Genomic DNA, 14,286 nt, shown 5'->3' on the forward strand with positions numbered 1-14,286 from the left:
CATAAATATTAAATGAAGTCTTGAGTTGGTAGAATTCTAGTTTAAGATGTACAATGGTCTCCAGCTAGAATGGCCATTAAAAACAAAAATACATCAGGGCTTGTAATATATGAAATTTGGAGAATATTGCTAAATCCAAGAACATTATTAACCTCTCAAAAACAAAATCCAGAGGTTTCCAGGATGGTATTACACATGCCGTTTGTCTGCTTTGCATTGTATGCTATACAGCTTTACAGCAGCAGCGCACACATGGCAGGATGCTGGGAGAAAAAGTGGAGCAACTTCTCTGCTTGAACGGAAGTGATTTTGAAGTAATTTGGGGCAATTCTTATTTTGTAATATCATTACATCCTAATACTGATTAAAAACATAGGCTCTACAGATACTCATATTCTTTCTGAATTTGGGGAAATGCTTAAAGAAGAACACTGTGGTGCGTTGTGGGAATTTGTGTGGTGGTTCTTTTTTTAAACCTCTCTAGATGACCTTACAGAGACATTAATGGCAAGGAAGGATGTCCACAAGTTCACCGAGAGCATACCTTTGACTTCATGGAGCGAAGCGTTGTTATTGCTATTGCTAGTGGATGTTCTGCCACTATCGAGGCTGGCTGGTCTGGAAGCTAAACGGACAATTCGGAGACACCGTGATGAACAAAATGGCACAGCAGGTGCCGCGGTACCTACACGTTCTGGTGCCACAACGCCCAGAGGCAGGAACCATGCACTATTTCACATGCTCACTGCCAACGAAGCGGTTTCTTAGACATCAGAAAGCAAAGGGAATTCCAGGCAGCCCCAGAGGCCACTTGAGATAAGGGCACGACAGGAACAGTGAGGTACAAGGGGAGGAAGAGAGAAATAATGTACGTTTAGAACTGAAACGGGTCGGTTAGTGGGAATCCAGGGCTGACGGACGGAAGGATGGGCAGGCAGAAAGCTGCTCGTGATCAGGCCACTTACAACAGATCTGACAAGGAACCTTGCACATTGCTGAAATGCCACGAACAGGAGGAGCAAGAGCATCTGCACAGATTATGTCCTGTACTCCTATCCAATACAAGGGAAATGCGTGGTTACAGTCTTCAAAAACCTTTACTGCTCATACTCATTAAGTGGTCACAGAAGAGTTAAAACTTCACTTCTAAATAATCTATGATAGCTTTCAATTCATGGCTTGGCTTGAAGGAACAGTAATGATTTTAGAAAATACAGTACATGACAAATTTAGGTTTCACTGAACAATAAACATTGGAAAATCTGGCCAGATTTGGAAATATTTTTTGGTAGGATTGGAATTACAACTTCTTTTATCTTACTATTAACTCCAAACGATATTTTAAAGGGCAAACATTTTGATCCTGTTCAGATGCACTTCACAGATACTTTCTACTAGAGATATAGAACATCCATCTGATGCGGTAGTTCAGAAAGAAAAGCACAATCTGAAGAAATGACGCTGTACGTTCAAGAGATACACAAATCACAGAAAACATGCTCACTTGTAACGATGCCATTCACTTTTTTTTTTTGCAAACTGTACTAACATTCACATAATATATCCATAATTAATTTAATTTAAGTTCACATCTTACCATGAACTCTTGATCCTGTACTAGAGTCATCACTAATACCTTGCGGACTTACATCTTCAAAGGATGTAGTATCTACACACAGAGACATAAAATAAGATGTAAAATAAAAAGAAAATATTATTGGAATAGCTATCATCTGTAAAACAGACTATAATATTTTTCAAATGAATCAATTTTTACTTAGGAAACATTCTGTAGGAAAAATGCTGAAACATTTAATAACTGCAGCAATTAAGCCTATTCAGTACCTTAGCACTGTGACTCCATTATTAAGATTGCTTTTGGCTGAAAAACTTCAAACACAAGTCAAAGCAATATTTACATGACATTGCTGTTACACACAGTCACATCACGGTGCAAAAAGCTTCTACCTATACCTTTATTATTTAGCAACTGCTTGGATCTGAAGCCTGCAGAAGAGTTGCCAGCTGCAAAGTTGATGGCTGTGGTAGAGAAGGCCAGAGCTCCCAACTCCTTCCTCCTTTTACCCGCAGATATATCATCAGGACCCTCCAGATGCTCAGAACTACCTGTCCATTGTCCTCCTGCCAGGACCATGGACTGCACCAGGTCATTCATGGCTGGGATGCAAATGAGAGCAAATGATCAGCATGGGCAATGTATTTGCTTCGGTTCTTACTCTGTATTGCAAATCATTCGACAGTTTTCTAAGCGATAAAGCGCATTGAGGGCTGGAAGATAAAGACACAAGATCATCCGCGGTACGACATGCAATCAGCTCAATGAATGAGAAGTGGGGTAAGGCAGAGACTTCTTTCAGCTCGGTATGGTTCTTAAAACTCATTTTACCAGGTATTATTGCCATGCTTGCGCTGCAATGATACGTCATATCTATGTTAGAAGCCTTGATATACTGTTGGTAATGATCAAATGGGATGAACAAAGTGGGCGGAGGTGCTAACACGATATAACGTCAACAGTGATATGGGATCCTTGTACAGTGCAGGTTACTGCAGGGATACTGTATCTTATAGAGTAACAAATAAAAGGATCTGAAATAGATGACATCTGATGATATTCACCTTTACTTCACGAAACTAGAGAAAACTGTCCACCCCTCGTTAAAAAAATCAAATCAATCAATACAACATTTTGGCAACAACAACTGGTGAACACTTGAAGAGTGACAGACCACCGCACAGCCTCGCACCATCTTCTACGCTTTCTTTAAATACAAAATTACACTGATTTCTTAACGAAAGGCTTATGAAATGTGGAATTTGGGACCATTTAGCTTAACGCAGTGCACTGTAAGTTTATATACACATAGAGACATGTGTATATAGACAACTATGTATACAAATATATGCAACCGCAATGCACTGAATATATATATATCTGTATGTGTGCGCGTGTGTGTGTACGTGCACATATATAAAGTATTCAGTGCCAAGGTTTCAAAAAAAAATTAAAAAGCAAAAAAAAGGAAAAGCTCCAGCTCCTTGTATCGTAGCAGGACTCGCACACTGAAAATAGGAGGAAAAATAACAGCGCAGTCCAGGGAGAGGTTAGTGAAAAATTAGTAATGAAGCCAGTGTAGCCATTGAAAAGAAGCTGAACTGTCATAAAGTCTTACACATGGAGCGACGGTAGAAGGCCTTCATTTTGTCTTTTTCCTTCGGTCTGTTCCTCAAAAAGGGCAGTCTTTTCAGTGCAACCACTTTTATGTCATAGCATGAGGAAAAACGGAAACAGGGAAATGAAAGAAAAAAAGGGAGAAGAACAGATGGAAGTTAAATGTTGAAACTAAGGACAGAAATGAATGTCTGCGCTTAAGCTATATATGCTACGCTAAAAACTATCGTTCTCATGCTTCTGTGTGATAATGAGATATGAAAACTACACTGAAATATGACAACTGCACTATGAAAACTTCAATACACTCAGAAACGCACCGAAAACAATGGTGAGGAGCGCAACACGGTTTGGAAGATCTAACTGCCAAGCTCGTGAAAAAATCAATGCAACTTCTTTGCAGACAATTCTAGCAATTGACAATTACATAGTTTTGACTGTGAAAAATAACATCGCGTGAACATAAAGAAAAATGCGAAGCAAAAAAAGTTTAAAATGAAAGCAACTCTAAGTACAACTTCTACTTTAAAAGATGTTCACATCATTCTTCTTTGAGATTAATAACTTCTGTAATGTTTTGCCCCGCATCTCTAGTAAGACACAATCTTTTATCAGTCTTCATTTGACCCAAATTATGAATGAGCTCAAAATGTAGCATCTATTGTCTTGTGGAAAAAATGACATGGACCTTATGTTCAATCTACTGTTCGTATGCAGTGAATTTAACATCCTACTGAAACAATTCGCTCCAACTCTGTAAGGAGAAAAGTAAAATTTATTGCCTGGAATGATATACACCTAATTTTTTAGCTGAAAAAATACCAAAAGAAAATCCAAAGGTGAGTGCTGCTGGAACATTTTGGGAAGGCAAAGAGGAAAATTGAGATAATACCAGGAAACAGAGCTAAAATTATGAATTATATTAAAAGATGGAGGACGGGGAAATCCCAAGTGAATCTTGTTTAAGTGCAAGGAAAGAAAGGCACATGTGCTACCTATGTAAGACAGGAGCACACCACGTACAATTTCACCTTGGAATTATTCACTATGTAGGTAAACAGGCATCTTTTATTACCTACATATATTTGTAGGTGCTTCAAAGTAACTTGTTTGATTTTCCTCAGATAATAAAGCACTCCTCCTCTTCTAGATCCTGAGGCAATAAGCCAGAACCAACATCAACCCAGACACTTACTGGCTTAAAAAAAGCAGAAAGGCGGCTAAATCGCCCATAAAGGAGCCATGCGTGTCATATGGCTAATTGTATATCAAATACACAGCTTGGAACATGAGGCACAGCATTGTCCTAGGTTTCTAGCAGGTAGATGATTGATCACTTTTAACACTAATAGCAAACCATAAAGGTAATTCTGTTCTATTTCTGCTACTTTTCATCAGGGCAGTGCAACACGATTCTTTTGTAACTTTTCTAATCCTTTCTAGACAAGATAACCCATCCTCTTTATTAATCCTATTAAAAAGTAAGCAGAGGATGGCCAAGAATGATTGAAGTCATCTGTGACTGGCGTTGGTTACCACACATCACCTCCCAAAGGGCTGATTTCAGAGAACTCCACCGCAACTCCTCCTGTCCTGAAACCCAACATCTAAACCTGTCCTGTGCTAAAAGGCAGCCTCCTCCAGACGCCGCGGCAGGAATTTCTGCAGAGAACGTGACTGAAGAAAGGTCTTGTGACAAACACTGGAATGGCAGAGCTACAGCCGAAACTAACAGGACGCCGCAAAGTTCGGCTTGGGCACACTTAGGTTCTTTGTACCTTTTAAAAACGCGGTGGTATGAGGATTATTTCACTCTTAGTAACCATCTGCTCAAGGAATTCTAGTTACAATTCATCAGCTTTCCTTCCTCTTTTCAGTATTCTATGAACGTGTCCTTGCTCTATGAGCTGAGTACTGGAGAATTCCTCCACTGATAGGAAATCTCCCTGTTTGTAATTCCCCTCCTGTTGGCCAGAAATACTGGGGGGAATTCTGTATGGCGAGTACTGAAATCCTCAAAGCATTCTGCTCATGCACACAAGAAAATGTAAGGCAGACATCTCCTAAACGTTTTGCTAACAGAAAACGGAGCCTAACATACTTCTACTTTCGCTGTGATATGATGTGTCTGCTATTTAAAGGTGTTATAGGGGAGAAAACCTATACATCTCCAAAATCCCTTGTTGCCAGATCCCCTGTCCTCTGCCTTCTGTGAACAGCACCCATTAGTGCCAGCGCCTGCGATTTGGGGATGCAAGCTGCTTCTCTGGCCTCCTCAAGGACACGCAGGACATTTCAACCCAGCAGTTCCCGCTGGAACCACGGTTCCCAGCCGCAGGAGACATGGGGGGATCAGAATTGTCTCCTCCCAGACTCAAAACGGTGGTACCTGAGCATTGGCAGAGACAGGCGGCAACTTACAGCTTTTCTCTTTCTTATAGCCTCTTCCAGTGGAAGCTGCTACGGCCAAGGCGCTTCTGACAGAAAAGAAAGGAGCCGTGGGATCGTGGTATTTAGGATTTACAGTCAGAAGAAACAGACGCACCACTACTGGTACTTCTCATGCTGTGATATTCTCTTAACTTTGTAAGATGCGCTACAATTGTCAGCATTGAACCGGCAACTAATTCATCCAAATTCTATCTAAACCTGTGGTTTCCATGGTGACGTGCGTAAAGAAGGAAGGTCAGGATCCAGAACTAGATCAGCCTTTCCAGTTTGTGGATAAATAGACTGGGATTAACAGGAAAGCGAACAAGGTCCATGGAGTAGAAAATGAATGAGGTCTGCACATTTTCCAACCTTTGCTGAGGGTCGGTCCCTGTCACTTGAAGCACAGCCCCAGCAGGAGGGTAACCGCACGCTACAAGGTCCCAAGCGTCATGCAAAGAAAACTGTCACGTACAAAAGCCCTTCCAGAACATGGAATTGCTGACAGGGATGCAGATGGTGCGAACCAAAGCGTGCACACTCCCAGTTCAAACTAACACACTTGCAAACACACCCACTGCGGCTTCAGCCACTCGGCACTTCCACCAGTTCACATGTAAAAGCAACAGTTGCTTTTTTTAAAGTTCAAAAGAAATTTGGACTTTAATGGACTCTCACACTGAAAAACACTAAGCTTCCCAAATTGGCATAGTAGCAAAAGCGGTAAAATGCACCCTTGAACTCGCTATTTTCTTCAGTTATTAAATCACAAATCTGATTTTACGTTTCTCTGCATGTTGTTTTACTTTGACTAAGCTTCTGCAATAACACAGAAGTGAAAAATTCATCGTGATGGTTTAACACAGCGAATTCACAGCTGGCAGAAAAAACTGAATACGAATCTGCTGTCTTTAGAAACCCAACATTAAATTTTAACAAAGTATTGCAAAGATTTTAAGTGAAGGTTAATACACGTGTATTCTGATGCTTTTACATGCACAGCCAAAATGCTTTTGGTGCATAATTATTAAATAGAATCATTCCACCCTGCTAACTTGGCTGTAACACCAGCTCTCAGTTGGGAAAAACCAGGCAGTTTATGATTCACGCAAGAGTGGATAACAAAAAATATAGATCCAAAATGTAAATGCTGCACAGGATCTGGCCTTTGATGCTGTGGACGTCCTAACATGATGGCTGTCGGGCTCTTCCAAAGTCTGCAAATTGTGCTCGGAATGTTCCATCTACCCACACCTCTAGAACCCTGCTCAGGCTCCTTCTCAGCCACTTCACTCTCAGCTTTAGGGTCAGTAACAATTTACGTCTTTTTAACATTTACAGGAATGCTAAAAACGAGTTCCTGTCCAAACACTCAGAAGTTTGCAAGACATCAGTATAAATGTGGCATTAATAAAGGAATTCAGGCTTCTTTCCTAAAGACTTAAATTCTCTTTAAAAATCCTCCACAACACATAGCCTTTTCCAGCCCCTCTTCGTTTTCAATCGTATCAAAAAGACATTTAGCCACGGCTCATTAGAAGAAAGCGCTGTTTCGCAGTACTCACTGCTACTCTTCTTGGTGCCCAAGGTCTGGCCGTCCTCCAGCGAGTTGGAGCCCACGGAGGAGCTGTCCTGGCTGTCCTGCTGGGGCAGCTGCAGGAAGCCCTCGCTGGACTCGGAGCGCGTCGGCGTCAGCGTCACCGACTTCAAACGTTCCCGATTAACGTCCTTCTTAGATTTGATCAGCTTCCTCATTTTCAGAGTGATCCAGTTGCCCCTCCTGTTGTCAGTGACACAGGACATTTGTAACACGTTACCGAGGACTTCAGACAAGAACACAGACACGATTCTGCTCCCCCAAAGTTTAACAAAACCTTGATTTTCAGCTGGAACAGCTGAAGCGACGTCAGCTTTTACATGCGTGTCTATTTTTATATCATGTTCATCGGTACCTTCTGGGTGGAGATGGTTCATAAAATTTATACTGATCCATTATCTTCTCCTCCAGTTTCTCCTTCTGTCGCCTTAGTTCATTTAGCTTGTCACTGTCAACAGAAATTAAAGATGATGTATGTTTCGAAAATGTATGTGTAGTGTGTAACATGTTCCTTTGGGTATCAGTTATCTGAAAATTGTCACTTTTCATGAGGAATTCTTATATAACACTTGTTCTTGTTGAAAAAAAATCAAGAAAGATCCAACAAACAAGCAGTCTTACATTTAACATTGACGTAACATTGAAAAAATCCATTTGCCTACATTAAACAACAGAATTTTCCCCTTTTTTGAAATAATAATAAAAAGCATATAGGTTCTAACAGAATCATTTAGACAAGACAAGCACATTTTCTCTTCTTTCAAATTCAAAGTTTACAAACAAACCTGGGAATTTTGCTTGTAGTGGAATGAGGAACGAATAACATTATGATTCCTCATGTGCATCAGCAGTAATGAACACACTACACTGATGCTTTAGAACTAAAAATATGATGCTTGTAGTTTGAGTTACCTGCTTCTCACAAATCATTAACATTTTTGTTTGAAAAGGAGAAACACTTCAGAAGTAGCACACATGTTTCTTTCTATAAAAACCAGAAGGTTTTTTTTCTAAGAATACGGGTTTTAGTGTAATGCCCTAATCACAAGAATTCCATTGTTTTAAAACTCACATGTACTGCCTTTGCTCCACATGGAAGAGATCCTTGCTTTCCATATTCTGCTCAAGTAATGTTCTATTCTGTAGCATTAATGTCTGGATTTGATCTAGCAGATGTCTGTTCTCCTCTTCCAGATTTCCTTTAAGCTGGCTAAGCAGCTGTTAAAACACATGAAATGGTACATGCATATATACGTGAGCATATTATACACACAGATAATGGGGTTAGAAAGAAAATTTAGGTCTACAAAGAGTCAAATCGAACAGAAAACTTAACTAAACCCTGACTCAACTGATAAAAGCCTCTTTGGTGCTTTAAATAACTTACAACAGTTTACCTAACACACGAGCCCCAATTTTTGTATTTCCTGTACAACAGGCAAACTAATTTGTCTTCAGACCCACTTCATTAACGCAAATGACTAATTCTCAAGCACTTCATATCATTTTATGAATCTACAAAGACACTTATATAAATATTACAATGATACCAGTCATGAAAAAAAGCGGAATTCTCTCATACCTCACACTGATTATTGAGTTTTGTCGACGTAATATCCAGTTGTTGGTATTGTTCTTTGAGTTTAGAAAACTCAGCTTCTAATCGTGTTTGTTCCAGCTTGGAATTGTTCAATAACGTCTTCAAATTCTTATGATCGGTTTGGAGAACTTCATTCTCTCTCAAGAGCTGGCTGTATGTTTGAGCGAGCCTGGAATTAAAAGGCACCATAAAAGAATACATGAGATAGAAGGAAATGTGTTTGTTACTCACATTCCCTCTGAAACATGAAATTTTCAAGGCTCTTTCATAGAATACAGAGAATAATTTCTCACTGTGGCATGCTGTAGGTAAGTCATCTCTTGGTCTAATTTTCTTAGGTAGGCGCTCTGCCTTTAAGCCAAACACGCCAGGTTCTCCATATGTTTAGAAATAAAGCAGGATTTCTAAACGTGGACATCACAACTAATTTTAAGATGCCACTTTTCAAAACACAAGAATCTTACAAAACGGGTAGAATTTCCTGCCAACACAAAAGAGCAAGGAAACAGGAATGGGCCAAACTTCGGCAACAACGGAGGCTGCGTAGATTTGTCCCTGCATGTCCCTTCCTAAAACCAACCCCTCCTAGCCCTCCTCACACCCCCAAAGCAGGAGGCGTTTGTTTATGAGCCTCCAAACTGCAGCATCAGGTACTAAGAAATGTGATCGGCTATTATACACCACTTGTTTAGCCTGTTCTGGCAGGTGCTCAGAGCCCTAGGACAGACACAGCAGGTTTCCGAAGTACCTTTCGTTGTCATCGCGAAGTTTTCTATACTCTGTTGCCACTGTTTCGTGTTTTTCGTTTTGCTGCAGCATTTTCTCCTGTTCTACCTTGAGGACTTTCTCCAGTTCCTCCAGCTGCACTTTTTGTTTCAGCAACTGATTGTATCTGCAAACAAAATTCATATTTAAGTTTCTTTTTTTTTGGAATGACAACAAAATACGGAGTATTTTTAAAAGGTGATCTTTCAAAGTTTTAAGATCTTAATGTTATATTTAAGTAATAGTTTTATTCATACATTATTTTTTGCTTTTTGCTCAGGAATTGCAGACATATTAGTATTCACCTGTCTTCTAAGTCCTTGTGCTCCACCTCCAGGTTTTTGTGTGCGGATTTCAGGCTCCCATGTTTGGCTATCAGAGACTCAAACTCGGAAGCTTGCCGTTCGTGCAGGTGTTCCAGCTTTTCATGGTCTTTGAGAAGCGAATCGTACAGGGACTTCAGGTCCTCCCGCTCCTTGAGCACGCACTCGTTCTCGTTTTCTAAAGCGGACTGCTGGATCAGCAGCTGTGCGTTCTGATTCATCAGAGATGTACTCTGAGAATTAAGGGTGGAATTTTCAACCTGCAGTCATAAACATTTGACAAGAGCTGCAAGTTAATTTCATAGTTCGGATTATCTTGTCTATCTCCTCCTATGGAAAGATTTCTTCAGTTTAACCCTTACCATATTAGCAACCTTCTAGTCTTTCCATCCTGTGACAACCTTTAAAGGGAATACTTGTTTTCTTGTATCCCAACAGACAATTTCAAGAATATTTTTATAGCAGTACTACGAGAGCATACTTAAGCATACGCTTAAATAGACACGGGGAAGGGGGGGAATCAAATTATTATTTGCCTTCAAATATGTGCTGAAGTGCTATCTCATGCCACATAAGCCAAATCTGTGACACAAATACAATAAAATGAACTGTCCTATGGCCATTTTTTACAGTCTACTGTCACCATAAAATCCTTATTGTACCCACATATCTTTTACAATGGGAATTCAAACAGTAGCAGCCATTTAACAGAGAGAAAGGGAAATAAAACAACAGCACCTGGAGGAACTACCCGTGTTGTTTTACTGAGGAACTGCCACTCATGGTTATGTTCCAATGGCAGCCATGTCACTTGATCACTTTTTGTATGTGTCTCGAGATCTACTGGAAAGTACTCTTCCTGTACAAGAGTACGATTTCTCCAACAATTAAGTCAGAACAGTATTAATACACGAAAGCCTTCAACATTAGATAGATTTTTCAAAAACAAATAACACCACCACCTTTACTTCGTGTGCCTCTGGAAAGATTAACCTAATCTAATCCCGAGATATCTTAAAGAGCTGATGATACCCAACGTGCTTGTCATCTGACCATTTAGGATAGCTCACTTCTCTCTCCTATTCAAGAGACGAAAACCACAAACCACTGAGGCTTCTCATACCCTCAGGGTATCTATTAAGGAAAAAGAAAAAGAAACCTCTCAGTCCAGTGCACGCTGTTACTAAGGAACAAATCCCTTTCTGCTGGAACTGCAGCATTCTTTGTTTCAGATGAGAAAGCTGAAGCTGTGGCTGGAAATGAAGTCATGTCTGATGGCAAGTGTGTGCTCTGAAACTGCCCCGACTCAACTCCCTGCTGGATTTAGCTCCGAATTCCCAGTTATCCTTTAAGACATCATTTCTCTTGTATGTTCCTTGTGGTATCAGAAGGAATAGTAGAATTGCAGTTGCCTAAGAACAGTTTCGACCGAGACCACGTAGACCAGTTTATTTTGCACTTCAGATTCAGCCAATAGTCAATGACTCTTATCTTCATGAACATATTTCGGGTTTCATTTTGATTCACAGTTGTCCTGCAACTCAGCTGAAGCTATGAGCAAAACAGCTGAATTCTCAAGGAAGGAGAAGAACTCCCTTCCTCAGCTTGCTGGGTATGAAATCACCCATCATCCCCAGCAACAGAAGCTACATTGCTTGGTGAGGGTCAGCATGCAAAAAGGAAAATAAGAAGAGCAGAAAATCCTTCCTCCTCCCAATTCACTGCCTCGATACTTTCAAATCTCTACAGTTAGTTCATCTTCCAGGTTTATCACATATGAAAGGTCTGTGCTCTTGTGCAATTCATGAGGTAAAAAAGGAACTACATAGATATTCCTGGTTTTTTTTGACACAAGGTATTACAAAAACTCGGGAGAATTCCAAATCCCAGAGATCCCCCCTCATCTGCCTGACATGGTGTATTTCCACACCCGTGGCTGCTCATTTCTAATGACTGGAGAAGACCCAGCGTTGTGTGTTGTCCATGGGTCTCCCGGCCACCAAGGGGAGCCCTGTGCCCTCGTTAAACTGAACGCAGAAGCACAGCTCATCTGTGGCAGAACAATGTTCACTCTTCCCCAAAGGGACAGGACGGAACTGGAGGCATCCACAAAACCTGTTATTTGTTCACTTTTTAAAGACTCCTTCACTCTGATTGCCATCCACCCCCATCATTTCTGACAATATTCTGCTGAATTGTGGACTTTGTGTTCCCTCTTTACATAGTTTTGACTCTTAGAGCTCCAAAAAACATCTGATCCACTAACACTCAGAGAAAGAAGTTACATCTGTATTTTGGCCGTAAGAGCTGCAAGACTCCGCGGGCAACCATTTTTACCGTTTCCATGGCCACACATCATTACCTTTTTTGCTTCTGAATTCAATCTTCACATATTTAGTTTTTAAAGGCTTTTTCCCAAGTCTTCTGTACCTACTAACACCTTGATTTTCCTCTTAGGTAAGGCTTTTTTTAACTCTACTTATAAAAATAGGCAAACTACTAAATTTATTAGAGTCTCTTTGGACACGCTATTTCCTTGACCTAATTTAGAAGTGAAAAATAAGTTTAAAAAATTATCTTAGAAGACTGGGTAAGAGAATCTACTTTACTACTAAGTATAAAGCCAAGAATTTAAACTGGACAAACGTGAAAGATTAAAACCATCTTCTAGAAATGTTATTATTGATCAGCAAACAAAACATTACTTGACATCCAATTGCTTTCATTTTTGAAAGCGAACCAGGTCAATATTACCTGCAGCTTGGCATTTTGAGTTTGTAGAGTGGTGTTTTGTTCCTGTAGGGAAACCGTCTGTCTCTGGAGCGCGAGGATCTGAGCCTGCAGATTGCTGTTCTGGCTCTCAAGCTGCTTTAACTGTGTCTTCAGCGCCTGCTTCTCTGCCTGCAGTGTAGCGTTCTTCAAACATTATAGAAAATACAGAGAAAACTGGAGTTCACAGCTGTTTACTGAACTTCAAGAGCAACACAAACAAAGCATCGTGACTTTGCAGAGATTTATAGGGTGGAATAAAATCACCTTATGTAACAAATAACACATGGTGGTATTATCCCTACAGGTTAGGGCTGAAAAAAACGATTAATTAATATTGTACCTATGGAGATATAGGAGAAAAATCTCCATGACTCATGTAAGTCAAGATTATATATAAGAGGGATTTAAGAGATATTTGCGGATAAAAAAGGGCAAATTCAGGTTTCCACATTTCCTTTTACATGCGGGTCAAGTGCTTTGCAGCATTCCTCAGGGCAGAACCCGGCTGCTCCGTGAACTGCATTTCATTCACATTCTGCTTGGGACAGAAACCAGGTGATAAACAGCGTACTTTCTTAATACTCTCCTTCGTATTACTGGAACAGCTCACAACGAATCATTAAAATCAAAATAATATTGAAAACATCTTACATTCCTTTCCACTTCGATTAATCTATCCTTAACTTTCAATAATTCCCTCGTAGTTTCCTGATTTTCTTTCTCCCACTTATTGACAGACTGGTTTTCTTCTCCACTTCTCGGAGGGGAATTCTGAACCATTCGTTCCTCTTCTTGTCTTTGCTTCAGAGCTTCATAGTTCTTTTTCACCTGAAATTATTTAGGGCAACTTACGTTAGCTTTAGAATATTCTATTTTCTACACGCTGGTTTCTTGCATGACCATACCACTTTGCAAAGAACTGAAAGTGCTACCGCACTTTATTTGTAAATTTGCTTTTTGTATGGTTCAGGAGATGATGTACAAACTATTTATACATATAGAGAGCTTAACCCTAACAGGAAGAGACCTCTGTTTCCTGTTTTATTTCAGTGCTCTCAACTGTATGCCCCCAACTTTATTAAGGAGACCATATTTCTTTTTTTGTTACCAGTGCACTCAGGCTGTTCAAGGTAGATCAGAAAATGTAACTGAAAATCGCTACTTTTGGTATCCCAAATCAAATCAACTTCAGCATATTTATCCTTCAATGACCAATTAATAAACTCAAAACCTTTTCACGTGGTTTCCACACTGTGTCTTTATCACTGGAGCTTTAAAAACCAGCCGTGTCCTTGTCCTCCTTTACATCACGCGAACAATGCTCATCTTTTGCCGTCTTACACAAAAGGCCAAGTGTAGAAATAGCACTAGCTGGTGTAGCAGTAATTTAATCTTACAGAAAAAAGGTCGTTCTCCTTACTGTTTTAAGTTCCTGACGGAGCTGCTGGTTTAAATTTGTTGATTCTTCTAAACGAGCCTCCAAAGCAGCAATTTTTTCCTCCTTTATTTCAAGAGACTTCTTGAGTGTGGATTCTAATTTTGACTCCAAGAGCTTGTACCTACTGACCAAAACACACACAAAAAGTCTTATTTGAGGTGTCTAAAT

At 40.1% G+C, this 14,286-nt stretch overlaps 1 protein-coding gene across 15 annotated transcripts in view; it reads right to left on the minus strand.

Annotated features, from left to right (window-relative positions):
• Window positions 1-14,286, minus strand: part of CCDC88A (coiled-coil domain containing 88A) — a 64,107-nt gene that overhangs the window by 8,961 nt on the left and 40,860 nt on the right. For 7 of the 15 annotated variants that reach the window (XM_065835279.2, XM_065835278.2, XM_071805628.1 and 4 more), the window contains 14 exons: window positions 14,101-14,242; window positions 13,332-13,508; window positions 12,663-12,824; window positions 9,891-10,168; window positions 9,569-9,712; window positions 8,803-8,989; window positions 8,293-8,438; window positions 7,576-7,668; window positions 7,189-7,403; window positions 3,195-3,278; window positions 1,975-2,178; window positions 1,598-1,669; window positions 966-1,052; window positions 545-625 (listed from right to left, as the gene is read on the minus strand). In XM_065835279.2, the coding sequence (XP_065691351.2) occupies window positions 545-625; window positions 966-1,052; window positions 1,598-1,669; window positions 1,975-2,178; window positions 3,195-3,278; window positions 7,189-7,403; window positions 7,576-7,668; window positions 8,293-8,438; window positions 8,803-8,989; window positions 9,569-9,712; window positions 9,891-10,168; window positions 12,663-12,824; window positions 13,332-13,508; window positions 14,101-14,242 (2,072 nt within the window). The remainder of the gene's footprint in view (window positions 1-544; window positions 626-965; window positions 1,053-1,597; window positions 1,670-1,974; window positions 2,179-3,194; window positions 3,279-7,188; window positions 7,404-7,575; window positions 7,669-8,292; window positions 8,439-8,802; window positions 8,990-9,568; window positions 9,713-9,890; window positions 10,169-12,662; window positions 12,825-13,331; window positions 13,509-14,100; window positions 14,243-14,286) is intronic. The other 8 variants (XM_071805630.1, XM_065835275.2, XM_071805629.1 and 5 more) reach the window with 6 other exon arrangements.

Source organism: Patagioenas fasciata, chromosome 3, assembly GCF_037038585.1.
Source record: "Patagioenas fasciata isolate bPatFas1 chromosome 3, bPatFas1.hap1, whole genome shotgun sequence".
In the NCBI taxonomy this organism is placed as follows: Eukaryota; Metazoa; Chordata; class Aves; order Columbiformes; family Columbidae; genus Patagioenas; species Patagioenas fasciata.